Raw genomic sequence first — 13,174 nt, forward strand, 5'->3', positions numbered from 1 at the left:
ATATATACATGTAAACAGCTCTTATTGAGTCCCATTATTTTGAATGACTTACATCTAGACTCTGGAGTTGGCTGTGGTGTAGGATTGTATGTCGGCTGTGGGTTGGGGTTGGGGTTAGGGTTAGGGTTGGGGTTGGGGTTAGGTTGTCCTGGAGCAGGGGTCTGAGTTGGGTTGGGGGCAGGTGTTGGCTCAGCACATTCCACAATGTCACAACAGGGGTTGGCAGGGTCCTTGTGAAGTCTGCAGTTTTCAGGTAGATCCATGTATCTTGGGCATCTGTAAGGCAGGGTTGAATTAAAGAAAAATGATCGCATTTATCATGAAATGCAAATATGAATCAAATAAAATTGGCTATAATAGTACCAGAATGTAATTTCTTTATTACACAATTACACAATGAAGAAGAGAATTTTTTTTTTTCAAAAGATACATTGCTTCAAATTCAGATGTGTATACAGGAACAGTGGTGGTATTATTTTTTTAATTACTACATAGCAACTTACTTGGGATCACATTTGTATCTTCCATGCTCTGCATCATAGCAAGTACATGCGTAATCACATCCATCGTCCCATTTCTGGCCTTGCATGTAGGTCACACTTTTGTACACACAGAAACCTATCAGAATTGGTAAAAAAAAAAATCAGTATCAAATAGAAATTCAATTTTCAAAAAAGAAACTAAAAAACTTCAAATTTCTGTAAATGTACACATATAAATCTGTCTTACAAGAGATAAATACAGGGAGAAATCAGTGGTTGAATTGTCTTTGATATCGATATCATTACCAAGGCATGGCCAAACAAATTCTCAACAAACAAGGAGACCAAAAAGTTGATAACGTACCAACTGGTTTTGGTGATGGGGCTGGCTGTCCAGGCACTGGGCTAGGTGTGGGCAGATTGACCTTTCCTGTGAAGGGTATGGGCTGAATAGTGGGCACTGGGTTAGTCTGACCGGGGGCTGGTGTGGGCTGTGGGCAGACTTCCACCAGACAGCAGGAGTCCCTAGGATCAGTCTTCATCGTGCAGCCTGGGGTAACACTGGTGACTGTTGGGCACCTAAAGAATAAATAAAAATACTCAGTTTTGATAGATTTTTAAGAAGCAAATATCCCTTTTTTTTTCTTTAAAGTTTATATCATTCTGTTTATGCTCTGAAAAGTGAGATCATAAAATGAGCAAATTTAACTCCAAAGTTCCTTGAAAAGGGACTCAATTAATGTTTAATCTATATTGTATTAAAGTTCAGAGGGTAGAATTCATTATCATGGTCTCCTGAGCTAAACAATTTGACAACACTTATCAGACCTTACAGTCTTCCTTCCGACTCACCTCTGGTTACAGGTGTAGATTCCACGGCTCGAGTCGTCACAGCGACATTTGTAGCTGCAGCCATCTTCCCAGGTCTGTCCCTGGAGATACTGGGCATTTTTGTACACACAGTATTCTGAAATTGTCAAAAGAACAAAATATGTACATTCTTAGTACACAGAGTATTCTGAAAATCGTCAAAAGAGAGAAATATTTACATCCTTTGTACATACAGTATTCTAAACATTGTTGTAAGAGAGAACCACCGCACCTCATTGTAAAAATTTGCCAAAAGTTTATCATTTTCAATTCTTTGTACTGCAAGCTATTAATTTTACATTCTAATTTTTTTCCATCTCAATAATCATTCAAAACTTTTGTGAATGCAAATTTCCTTGCTTTTGAAGTTGGATGGCCATGGATGACTTACGTTGTTTTGGTGGGAGGGTCTGAGGCAGAGCAGGGTTTGGCGTAGTTGTTCCGGTTCCCTGAATTACACCAGGGTGAGCAGAGATGGTACAATCTGGTTTCTTACAGCAGGGGTTGGCAAAGTCGTTGACCATACGGCAAACATCTGGGAGATTGGTGTACACTGGACATCTGTTATACAGCAAAAATCACATGTGATGCTTATGATATTCAATATTTCACAAAATGTATTCAAAAGATCATAAGTTTAAAAAAAAACACCCAGCTCTGGGTATATAATTCTCATTATTCGTATGATTATTCTTAAATTTTCATTACATGACTGAATCAACTTACAAGGAAAGCAAAAAAAATTATTAAACATCAAGTTTACACGTACATGTAGATCATTGCTTAAAAGTGGAATAAAAGTCCTTCTTCAGAGGATTTCTAGCATTTTTCCCAATTCAAAGATGGATAAGAATCTTACCTGTCCACACACTCATAGTGGCCTCGGAGGGCGTCGGTACAAGTGCAGGTAAAGTCGCAGCCATCTTCCCATCTCTCTCCGGCCTGGTATTGTACTCCCTTGTAGGTGCACATGCCTTGAAAAAAATAATCAGTTCATGATCAGAAAGTAAAATCATCATTTTCCAATGAAATCTCCTCTTTCATTTTTCTATATCACTGGATTTATTGTAAGGGGGCTATAGACATGTCATGGCTATTTTATGATAATATCAGTCTTCTTTAAAAGAAGATTGAAGATTTGTGTGAAGATTTAGGAAAATATCAATATATTTACACTGAAATGTAAGGGGTATTTCTTTACTATCAAAATAATAGTTTGTAGCAATAAAAAGCATGTCTAAAAGTTAAATCTGATAAAAAAATTTGTTGATCATCATGCCTCCTTAAAGACAAAACATTTCAAAATTCTGGATGATCATAATATTTACAAGAATGCAAAAACTTTGGGCTTACCTGGTGTTCCAACCATCTGTCCTTGGTAGGTCTTTGGTGGGATGGGGTGGGGTTCTGGATTGTTGGGGTTGACTGGGGTACAGTCGGGGATTCTGCAGCAGGTGGGGTCCCGAGGGTCAGTGATGTAGTTACACCCTGGCTCAGCATTCAAAATCTCTGGACATCTGCAATATACAACCACTTAATGCAATGTGTGAGTAGAAATCATCTCAAATTCCTACAGGAGGACAACCAACTGCAAGAAAGTCTCTGAATCAACCCAAAGAAAATTTTTTTTATCCAAGAAATAATATATTTAGTATCCACTTTCAGTGATTTAAGACAACAGGTTTTGGAGCAAGATCAGTCATTAACTACCACTTTGAACTCCCTTAAGTCCCGAACCACCTCCAAATCATGCGATAATTAATTACTTAACCCATCAGAAACATCATACCCTCAGTGGTATAAAGTGAAAAAGAAAATAAATAGGATTCCCTCTTTCAAACTTTTGCCAAATACTTGTTTATAAATAAACTTTAAGGATAATATTTTTTTCTTGCAATCTAACAATCAAAATACAAGTATTCTATGAGACTGACCTGCTCAAGCATCTGTAGACGCCCTTTTCAGCATCCTCACAGGTACACTTGTAGCTGCAGCCATCGTACCAGGACTGCCCTTGTTGGTATTGTTTGCCATTGTACACACAGAAATCTATCAGAAATATTCATAGTAGTTGGTGAATCATGTTATTTTCAATGGACATGCAATTTCAATTCAAATCTCTCAATTTGAAGAAATGGCCACTGCAGAATCATAACAAATTACGGAGGACTGGTTCAATTATTTTGAGTTATACCTCTCACTCCTCAAATTAACATAATCAACAAATCATAATCAATATTCATAGCTTATAAAAGCAAATCAATGAATTTCAAATCATATTTGAATGAAACAGTAATAAATTTTCAATCCATGAAAAATTGGACCCTGTATTAGTTAATGATGTCACATATTGAGTTTTTTTTTTTCATATTTTTTTCAGTGAGAAAATTTTTTTTGTTTTTATAAATATTTTCATACATCTGCACGAACTGTATTGAAACAGATTTGTGAAACAAATTCTGTGGCAAAAATAACCCTGCATACAGTAACCTGGACCCAATTTTTAACTTACTTCCTTGTACGGAGGGTGTGGTTCTTTCTCCCTCAATCTGTGGATTGTGGGGGATGAATTTACACTCAGGAACTTGGCAGCAGGGGTTCTGTGGGTCCTGTGTAAGCCTACAGTAGGGCTGTGGCACATAGTCAAAAGTTCGGCACCTGAAATATACATCAATGATAAATTAAATAAAAAGGTCGGCCAATGGAATATTCGACAATGATATATTAAATAAATATTCTGCATCTGAAATACACATTAATAGTACAGTGCTAATAGAGGGCTACTGGTAAACTCAATTAAAAACCAGAATAAATCATTAAATTGTTTACTTCCAAAGTACACTGTAAAACAGTGTTTTTTTTAAATGCTGATGTTCAATTTAAAGAAAAAATTATGACAAAATTCAATTTGAAGAAAGAAAAGAAATATAAAGAGGTCATTACTCAGGTGGTGTAAATATAGAAATAGAATGCAATCACTGATTTAGCACGTTTTTGAATCAACAAACCCGTCAAGTTGAACTAAGGGTAATTATAGCAATAAAATTACATGTAATAGGGGTATAGACACTCCAGTATACACAGTTTGTGGTTAAGGGAGAATAGGGAGGGTCGTGGGAACTCACTTGTCGATACATTTGTAGTGGCCGCGGAGTCCATCATCACAGACGCAATTGTAGTCGCATCCATCCTCCCATGTTTGTCCGGCGTCATATCTCTGGTTCTTGTACATACAGAAACCTGAAACCAAATCGAAATGCATAAGTGACCATTCATTCCAGGCATGGATTGAGGGATTCTAAGCCTAGCTTTGGAGCCTTTGAACTTGGATGAACATACTTTTAATCTCACATTTACTTTTCGACTATATACATTCTTGCGATAGAAATAAGACTTTGAGATCAAAACTGAGCTTCTTTAAGTTTACTATCACCAAAGCCAGCTACTCAAATCTAAAATCCAGCTAAAGAACCAAGACAGAAAATATGAATTCAGCTAACAGAGATCAAGAGCTTTGTGGATCCAAAATAGGCACAACGAACGAAGCCAAACAATACCCCAAATTATCATTAACAAATTTTCAACTTTTCATAACAGAAAGAGAGCTACAGCTGTTTAATATATGTATTTCCATTATTTACTTCAATTTCCTTTTTTACATGCAAATTAATTTTACCTTGTCTGACATTAGTTGGGGCTGTTGGTGCAACTGGTTGCATTCCGGTGGTGTTGAGAATGACCCAGGGTCCATCGGGGTACACTGTGGGGTACAATGTTGGGACAGGGGGCTTTACAATTCCAACGTAAGAAGTAGCCTGGTTATAAGAAGGCACTGGAACTGGGATCTGGCCTGTTGCGACATCAAATCCACATTTGGGGACCATACAGCAGGGGTCGTTGGTGTCTGTGATCATGACACATGTTGAGGCAAGATTCTGGTAAGATGGACACCTGTATGAAATAGACAACAGCGTCACTTTAATTAGCATAAATTAACCCTCTCTAAGATGAAATAAACCGTATCTATGCACGATAACAATCGCAAAGCATTAAATGCTTGATTTTTTTGTCTGATTCACAGTTTCTCATTATCGAGCACTCTTTACTTTGAAAGATTAACTCTCTTATTGATATACATTCGACTTTTTTAACAATGTAGCATGAAAGACTCTTAATCTTTATTTGATAAACTCCAACACCAAATTAAATGCTTCTCCTTTTGCTGCACCTAACACCTTATTCATTAATTTCTAAAAAAAATTCTGTTATAAAATGTTTTTTTTTTTTAAAGTACCAGTATATTATTGGTTTAAACTTTTGAATTGCTAAATGAGAGATTTTTACCTGTTCATAAAACTTACTTTTCACGGCATCTGTAGTCACCAGTGGCTGCATTCAGACAAGTGCATGTGTACTTGCACCCATCATCCCACATTTGACCCTGGTTGTATAGCTGACCATTGTACAGACAGCCCTCTGCAAAAGTAGAAATAATTTTCTTTTAAATTTTAGAAAAAACAATATATAGACAAGATATATTTTAAGGAAAAAAATTGATGAAAGAATTTTCTCAATAGAATAAATATAACCTAACAAAAGCTCACAGATGAATGAAGATACAGAATTAAAAATGGCATTACAAAATATATTTTAGTTCTTTAATTACCTTGATGATTTTTCTTAGTTTATGTTTTAAAAAAATTATCATTACATCTTGAATATTTCTGCTAAGTAGACAGAATTCACATACTCAAAGTTGGAGCCAGGAATCCAGTTCCTCCTGATCCGATCTGGGTCTGTCCGTAAGGTGGGTTCTGGACATGGTTGTCTGGGGGGTAGAGCACATTGATCAATCCTCCGTTTCCGATGGAGTTGATGTTCTCGCTGGAGGTGTAGAAAACTCCTGACTGACAGTTGACGACAGGGCAGCACTCTCCTCTCTTGTTGATCACGTTACATCCGGCGGGCAGGTTGTTGTAGGAGGGGCAGGCATCGTTACACCTGTAGTAACCATAGTGAGCGTTCTCACAGGTACACCTGGTACTGCAGTCAGGCTCCCAGGACTGTCCCTGAAGGTAGGTCTTACCCTTGTATATGCAAACATCTGCAAGGAAAAGATAAAATTCACGGTCAAAAACAGATTCTTTTATTGGTTTGTATCCAAAATAATGGTAAAAAACTAAAATTATTTACGGGGAAATTGAATTATTTTTTACTTGATTATTGTTTATACCATGGTATTCAATGCTTATGCATCTATCTAATAATTTATAAGTCGTTTAAAAATCCATGAAATATGCCCTCAAAATTTTAAATAATTTTACAGCATAGGATATTTACCTCCGGCTGCTGGTTGAATCACAGTGTTCTCTGGAATATAATAAAAATTGAATGTTGTAAATAATCTTATCATATTAAAGGAATTTTTTCTATAAACATACATATAATTTCTTTCCAAAGTGCTTTCACCAAAACTATTACATATAAGTTAGATTTCATATAGAATCACTGAAGAATGCATTGAAAATGCTTTCTGTTTTCTTTTTCTGTATCTATGTGTATTTGGTCAAAATATTTTTGTCAAGAGAGATCATTTAATTAAATTCAAAATTTAAAACTTACGACAGATGCCGCAGTATTTTCGGCAGTTGTTTGAGGCCCACTGGCCGTAAGTGGTGCAGACTGATTTTCCATAAACTTTGCAGTTTGTGGCGACATCTACACAGGGCTGAGGTGCTACCACATTCTGAGCTGTAGAAATTACCCAAGTTTAATTCATATTCACAATTCATGTTTCCTGTTGGGTGATTTGATTATTATTTTTTATTCAATTTCTTTACCCTGCCCTTATACGAGTTGTTAGTATTTTCTCACACCCTTAGTGCAGAGGAACTGTACTAAGTGTTCATAATCTTTCTGAAAAATATACTTATCAAGACCATCTTTATATACAGACCTGTTCCTTCACCACTGGTGAACCCATATCCTGTGTAGCTACCCTGCTGTTGATCAAATTCACAAGATGGGGTCTGGCAACAGGATCCTGGGGTCTTTTGCAGATGACAAGCCGCAGGAAGAATTGAATAGGTGGGGCACCTATGGAATTAAAACCAAATGATTTTTTAAGATCTCTAGATTCATTCAAATTCATTACGTAATAATACAATATTAAGCTTCCAATGAAGCTCCAACATCTTATTGCTGCCTAACTCCCATCTGACAAATTATTTCTCCCCTCCCTTGATCCCCCCATCCTTTTTTGACATTGTGATACAAAAAAACCCTTAAAACATTGAAATTTTTAAAGGGAACCTTACAGTTGTTCACATGAGTAGAGTCCCTTGGAGGCATCAATGCAAGTACATTGGTACTGGCATCCATCTTTCCAGGTCTGGCCTTGGAAGTACATCTTGGATTTGTAAGAGCATGTGGCTGAAATATTGAAAAAAAATCAATCAAATAGGGAAGTTTATAAAATCTTTAGTCCATGTCATTTGGTTTATTTGATTTGGGGGCTTTTCAGTGTTTTAATTAAAGAGATAGAATGTGACAGCAGATTTTTCTTCTTTGGAATTTTCTAATTCAGCTAGTAGTGTTGTATGAAATAGGAAATCTTATCTTGCACAGGTAAATAAATATACTAATATATTAATTATAAGGCCAAAATTGTTCAAATGATTTCCTAATATGTGGCAGGCAGACAGGTTTTCTAATTTTTTATTTTCATTTGCAAGACTTGCAAAGGGAATTACCGGTATAAACTATATTTTCATATCTAACCATTAAAGTTGTTCCCCTTTTCAATATGGCATTAAAAAAATTAATCAATTGTGTCTGTATCCGAGATCCAACATATTTATTATGTTTTTGGCCTTAACAGTCGGAGTGTACTTACGGATGCCGGTGGCTGTGGTTGCCATGGCAGTGTTGTTGAAATGGCTGACAGATGGGTTAAAGTTGCACACTGGTTGCAGACAGCATTCACCATCCTTCTTGACCAGAGTACACATGGATGGAAGGTTGTAGTACAGTGGACATCTAAAATTACAACAATGACAGGTTTGCATTTTCTTGGTCATCTATATTTTACCAGCAATATTGATTGTGCAAGACTGCGATCATACTCCAAAATAATTATTATTTTCTTTCTGTTTTATTATCATTATTAAAAAGAAAACAAACAAAAAAACCATCAAAATGTTTAAAAATATTAGACAATTGATTATCGAAGATTCTGTTTTCCTAACCTGTTGTAACATTGGTAGTCTCCCTTGTTTCCATCTCTACACACACATTCGTAGTCACAACCATCAAGCCATTTTTCACCTGTTTGGTACATCTTGCCTTTGTAGTTACACATTCCATCTGTAAACACAGCAACAAAATCATGATTGTCCACAGTTCATATAAATTAGAGCAACATTATTCAGTACATTTAATTACAACAGTTCAAAAACCCAGTAAATGAAAATTTTGATGGAAAATTAATCAAACTTACAGAATCCATTGGAACTGGCAGAAGTGCCTGCATTGTCAAAAGAGAAGCAGAGAAAATGATTTAAAGAAGCTGAAAACTGTGCAATAACATAATAAAATTAATAAAATAATGAATTGACTGTATATTAAACTACAAGTATTATATGATAAAGATATATAGTTGTAATGACTACAAACCACAGAATCCACAGAAGAGTTTGCAGTTATCCTGAGCCCAGCTTCCGTGAGATGTGCAGACATCTTTGCCATAGCTCTCACAGTTTGTCAGTTTGTTGGTGCATTTGGGGAAATTCATGATGTATTGGTCTACAAACAAAAAATGGAGATGATATATGTATACAACTTTGATCGTGACTTATGTTTACGATTTTACATCCTACAAATGTAACCACTGGCATTGAATATTTTTTCTATTTTGTTATGTCAGAGTATTCGATAAGAAAATCATAGTGATTCATCAGTGCTGTATCTTGTTCATTACTTGCAATCCATTTTGTAATTTTCCGCCAAATTACCGGAAGTCTTTGTAAAAAACTAAATTTAGCATCAGAAACGTATAGACTGTTAATATCCGAATTTCGAATTATATTTGCTAAAATAATCAAAGCAAAACAAATACCAATCTAGAGAATTGTACTTACATGAACAAAGCCCACATGATTTTTTACAGTTGGCCTCGGCCCATTTGGGATAGTCTCTACACACGTTGCTTCCATATTCATTACAGTTGGTGATTTTGTCAGAGCAAGTAGCAGTGGCAGAAGATCCGAAGTTGTATGTTGATGAAACTGTACAAAGATATTTTTTAGATAAAAAAAAAGTTTGAACAATTAAAATCATAACATAATTTATTTCAAGTAAGGCACTTACCACCGCATGCCTGGTTGAGGATGTTAGATGCTTGTTGCTCAAGTTGGTCGAAATTGCTGACGGTAATAACGTGATTTCCGGCAGGTTGGTTGGCGATGGACTGAACCTCTTGCTGGTTAATGTTGTTTCCAACAGCTACGACATTGATTCCAATTCCGGCTTGTCTTGCTATATTTGCAGCATCGATAGCGGCTTGGCTGTCAACAGTTCCACCATTGGTGAGCAAAATTGCAATTCTGGGAACATTGCTTCTAGCTCCACTGGTTGCAGAGAACATTTCATCGGTGGTAAATTTGATCGCATCGGCTGTGTTTGTTCCTCCACTGGTCATATGCAGATTCTCTACGGCGTGCAGAACGTCACCTCGATTACCGTAAAGTTTGAGGGGGAAGCCCATCATTGGGTAGCTGCTGTATTGCATGACACCAACTTGAACCTTATTGTGGCCTATGTCCATATTTGTGATGATGTTTTTCAGAGCGTTTTGGGTTTTCTGGAAGTTTTCGCTTCCAACGCTCGTGGAAGAGTCTACCATGAAGACAACATCGGCATTGTGGAGACATCCTACAAAGGAAACATGTTTTAAATTAACAATAGTTCTTTCACTTATAAAGAGGGCCTGTGGGAAAGTGATTTTTTTTTTAATTACCGTGGTTTTGATTATTATTTCAAAGGGTGATAAACTTGCCTGTTGGAGCTGGAAGAGTAGATGTATCTGGTGGCAGCTCTACAAAATAAAACCATATTTGTTGTCAAAAAGGTTTCAAGACCTTAGCATGCAGTTCATCTAACACCGTTCGGGAAAAAAATCAAGATTAATTTTTCTCGACCCACCGTTACAGATTTTGGTTGCAAGCATGTCAGACAGGCTGTTCAAGGTCTCGTAGTTATCGGCAAACATGGAGTATCTGAGGTCGGGGTTGCTGGAGACGGAAGTCAGCTCATCTACGTCAACGCCGCTGCCGACACCGACGGTGTAGATGACGGCGTTGTTGTCTTTCGCCGTCTGGGCCTGCAGCTTGGTGATGGCCTTAGTGGTGGAAGGCCCGTCAGTCAGCAGGACAGCAATGTGCGGCACATCCCCTCTAGCTCCATGCGACGGACTGAAGCTTTGCTGCGACATGAACTTAATGGCATCAGCAGTATCGGTGTTACCCGGGAAATACTGAATGCCACTGATCGCATGCAAAACGTCGTTTTTGCGCATGTAATCATTGAGGTAGAACTTGTTGTGAACTCCGGAACTGAACGTGAGGGCACTAACGTGAACCTGGTCCTGTCCTACGTTTAATTTGTTTGTTACATCCTTAAGGAAGTCTAATTGTTTGTTAAAGTTTAATTGTCCTACAGAGTCCGAAGAGTCTATCATGAATGTTACATCTGCCCTTGTATTGCACCCTGAAATGGAAGGTCACGTAATTATTGTAAAGGTATTATTGGATAACAAGACTATTCAATTAGATAAACATGCTTATATGATATAAAACTTTGTTAATATAAGACATATATGCATAGACGGATGATTTCTTCTCGTATTTTATCAAATGAAAATAAGTTAACTTATAAAAAAACGTTAAAGAAGACTGGAAGTGCAATTTTTTTCTCCATATGAACTGCAGAGTGTGATTTGTTAAAAAATTTAAGTACATGAACGCTGGTATATTTTCTATGCAATCCATTGCTGTATATGAATTGAAACAGAGAAGGGCTTAAACTAACTCCTTGTAGAATTCTTTATTTGTTTAAAAAAATATTTCTCAGTGGATCATAAAACCCATTCTAAATAATTTTGAATATGTTCTTATCTGTTCACTAATAAAAATATTTGCCGACATTGGAAAATAGAACACAATTGTCTTATCAATTCTTATTTTGGGATCGTCGTTTGGAAGGTCTGAGAATTGTCATCTGTTCAAGAGACGACGTTAACTTTTGATAAATATAGCGAATTCAAAGGGTTGCCATTCCATTAATAATATACCAATGTATTTCCATAAACTTTCAAAAGAATGAACTCGAAGGGTGTGTATCCTAAAACTTTCAAAACCATTTTTAAGCACTCAAATTCAACATAAAGTGTTGTTTGGTGCTAATGTTAAATTTAAAACCGGTTGAGAATTCTATCAATCCATTAAGTAAACTAGACTTATTCCTCGAATATGATTTGATTTTGTCTAACTTCTTAATGGACATCATCAGACAAACTGGTTCTGTGTTTTTAGAAGAGTTAAACTGGGTTGGTCAAACTAATCTTCAAGCTATAATTTTTACAGATGATATTTCAGTAAGTTCGTAAGCAAAATTCTTTTGCAATCAAATTTAGATGATATTACACAAGTCTGCGTAAAATCAAATAGCAGATCCATAGTAAATATATGTTATCCAATTTCTCAATAGTATTCCAATTTAAAATTTCATGATACTGGTTTGTATTTACATGTTTACATAAAAATATCACAATTCTAAATGAATAACAAAATGTTATAATCAATGTTTACTATTTTTAGGTTTCTAATAATTACGTAAGATAAAAGAAAAATATTTAATACCGATGAAAAAAGAATATCAAGTTTGTAATTAATAACGTAAAATAATAGAGAATTTATTGGAGATTTTAACAATTCAAAAATAGTTGTAATAAGGATAGTCAATTGAATTGTTTACAAAATTAAAGATTGTTACATAATTAGTATTTATAATTTTTTACCTGTCGAAAGCGCCGCCGCGCCGTAGACGGCGACTAACCAAAGAATGACTGTAATCATCCTTTAGTTGAACGAAACGAAATAGTGAATCTGGAATCGGGCGATCATTATATACTGCACCTCATGAATGGGCGCCAAATGTTAGGCCAAGCCAACGTAATCACCAGGCCAGGCAATCCTCGGTGTCAGATTTTCACCTACATCGAGGTACCAACCATTTTTATGGATCGGAAAAGTTTCAAAACTGGAGTTGAGTTTACAGTGTTGTTAGAAAATTAATGAATTTGCATAAATTGGATGTGTATTTATGATTTCTGTGCGTGTTATGAAATTTATTGTGAAAAATTAAGTTTGCTTGGCCTTAGTCTCTGATAAGGTTTGGAGTGCCCACGTCGGGTCACCGGCTCTGAAAGGTGAGCCAATCAGATCTTCCATTTTGGTAAAACTCTTCCCAAAATAGAATGAATGGTCGAAATACTACCTGTTAATTTTAAGGAATCGTTAAATAAGTACGGCACCCGGTAAACAGATTTCTGATTCGCACGCAGATAATATGAATTTTGGCTTTCCGTTTCCTTAACGTTATGAAATTTTTTGTTTAACTTGAAAGAGGATGGTTAATTTATTCTCTGTACACAATATACATATTTGATATAAGAATTTCTTTAGAAACGTGAAGGCCAAGGCGTGTATATCTGGAATCAAGGTATGTTTCGCCAATATCGTAAAGATTAAATCCCAGAACTGTAT

At 36.1% G+C, this 13,174-nt stretch overlaps 1 protein-coding gene across 2 annotated transcripts in view; it reads right to left on the minus strand.

Annotated features, from left to right (window-relative positions):
- LOC128190834 (uncharacterized) overlaps positions 1 to 12,502 on the minus strand; it is a 39,633-nt gene extending 27,131 nt beyond the window's left edge. For both annotated transcript variants that reach the window (XM_052863046.1, XM_052863045.1), the window contains exons 1-26: positions 12,427 to 12,502; positions 10,554 to 11,117; positions 10,408 to 10,446; positions 9,720 to 10,283; positions 9,491 to 9,637; positions 9,027 to 9,155; positions 8,851 to 8,877; positions 8,600 to 8,717; positions 8,248 to 8,390; positions 7,670 to 7,784; positions 7,309 to 7,448; positions 6,975 to 7,103; positions 6,693 to 6,722; positions 6,103 to 6,456; positions 5,714 to 5,828; positions 5,029 to 5,303; positions 4,478 to 4,592; positions 3,865 to 4,010; positions 3,287 to 3,401; positions 2,706 to 2,869; positions 2,212 to 2,326; positions 1,744 to 1,913; positions 1,335 to 1,449; positions 847 to 1,061; positions 504 to 618; positions 53 to 276 (exon numbers count right to left, since the gene is read on the minus strand). In XM_052863046.1, coding sequence (XP_052719006.1) covers positions 53 to 276; positions 504 to 618; positions 847 to 1,061; positions 1,335 to 1,449; positions 1,744 to 1,913; positions 2,212 to 2,326; positions 2,706 to 2,869; positions 3,287 to 3,401; positions 3,865 to 4,010; positions 4,478 to 4,592; positions 5,029 to 5,303; positions 5,714 to 5,828; positions 6,103 to 6,456; positions 6,693 to 6,722; positions 6,975 to 7,103; positions 7,309 to 7,448; positions 7,670 to 7,784; positions 8,248 to 8,390; positions 8,600 to 8,717; positions 8,851 to 8,877; positions 9,027 to 9,155; positions 9,491 to 9,637; positions 9,720 to 10,283; positions 10,408 to 10,446; positions 10,554 to 11,117; positions 12,427 to 12,484 — 4,441 coding nt within the window. In that variant the 5' untranslated portion in view covers positions 12,485 to 12,502. The remainder of the gene's footprint in view (positions 1 to 52; positions 277 to 503; positions 619 to 846; positions 1,062 to 1,334; positions 1,450 to 1,743; positions 1,914 to 2,211; positions 2,327 to 2,705; positions 2,870 to 3,286; positions 3,402 to 3,864; positions 4,011 to 4,477; positions 4,593 to 5,028; positions 5,304 to 5,713; positions 5,829 to 6,102; positions 6,457 to 6,692; positions 6,723 to 6,974; positions 7,104 to 7,308; positions 7,449 to 7,669; positions 7,785 to 8,247; positions 8,391 to 8,599; positions 8,718 to 8,850; positions 8,878 to 9,026; positions 9,156 to 9,490; positions 9,638 to 9,719; positions 10,284 to 10,407; positions 10,447 to 10,553; positions 11,118 to 12,426) is intronic.
- Between the last annotated feature and the right edge of the window lie 672 nt (positions 12,503 to 13,174).

This window comes from Crassostrea angulata, chromosome 6 (assembly GCF_025612915.1).
Source record: "Crassostrea angulata isolate pt1a10 chromosome 6, ASM2561291v2, whole genome shotgun sequence".
NCBI lineage: Eukaryota > Metazoa > Mollusca > Bivalvia > Ostreida > Ostreidae > Magallana > Magallana angulata.